This window comes from Nannochloropsis gaditana, assembly GCF_000240725.1.
Source record: "Nannochloropsis gaditana CCMP526 unplaced genomic scaffold scaffold012, whole genome shotgun sequence".
NCBI classification, from domain to species: Eukaryota; class Eustigmatophyceae; order Eustigmatales; family Monodopsidaceae; genus Microchloropsis; species Microchloropsis gaditana.
In genome coordinates, this window is record NW_005803941.1 from 60082 (window position 1) to 60930 (window position 849).

Here is an 849-nt window from a genome sequence, read left to right on the forward strand (position 1 = left end):
AAACTTACCAAACGATTCGAGCCACGCCATGCTCTCAATCATTGGGCCCCACACTCTCAATCCAGGACGACCACGGGCTCAAACGCCCCCCGTCCCCCATCCCCCATGCCACCGACCTCTCGTCCCTCTCCCTCCGTCCCTGTGGTGCCCTCCCCCTCCTCGCCGTCGATCACCTCCACCGCCCTATACCTGTCCTCCTCCCCGTTTCCTCCCCCTCCCTCCACGCGCGACCGCTTGACGTGCCCCTCCCTCTCCTCCCTGGCCTCCCCCCCCCGCTTCCTGTTCACCTGGACCCTCAACGTACTCTTCACCTCCTCTTCCGCCGCATACAAATGCTGTGCCCTCTGGCGCTCGGTGGCTTGCGCTGCCGCCGCGGCCGCCGCTCCTTTCAGGGCTTCTTTCGCGCTCCCGCCCAGGAGGAAACCCTCCGGCGGAGGCCCCGCCCCTTCCGGCCCGCCCTCCCAGCGCTTGTGGTAGACGTGAAGTTGGAGGGTCAGGTCCTGGGAGACGTCGTCTACTTCGACAGTGCTCTGATCCCGGATGCCCCCCGCAGGGAGCGAGGCGAGGGCCAGGGGGAGGTTGCGACGCGCCATGGTCTCGTCCGCGTCCTCGCCCTCCTCGTAGATGATGTTGGTACCTCGAAGCGTGATGGTGGGCTGGGCGAAGCTCAGGGAGCCTTTCAAGACCTTCTCCACCAGGAAGCTGAGCGTGCTGGCCTCCGTGTCCAAGACCACGTCCAGGCTGGAGCGGTTGCAGACAAAGCAGGCAGGGTTCGGAGGGTGGAGGTTCGTAGGCTGCAGCAGGAGCCGCTTGCGCCCGGCGTAGGTGCGCACGATGTAGTTGACACGG

The 849-nt window shown here is 66.1% G+C and overlaps 1 protein-coding gene across 1 annotated transcript; it reads right to left on the reverse strand.

Annotated features, from left to right (window-relative positions):
- Positions 1–257: 257 nt before the first annotated feature.
- On the reverse strand, positions 258–849 carry NGA_2085000 (uncharacterized protein; the record flags this gene model as incomplete). The annotated part of the gene is made up of 1 exon (XM_005856270.1): positions 258–849. A coding segment is annotated over one exon (592 nt), but the record flags the coding sequence as incomplete, so codon positions are not given.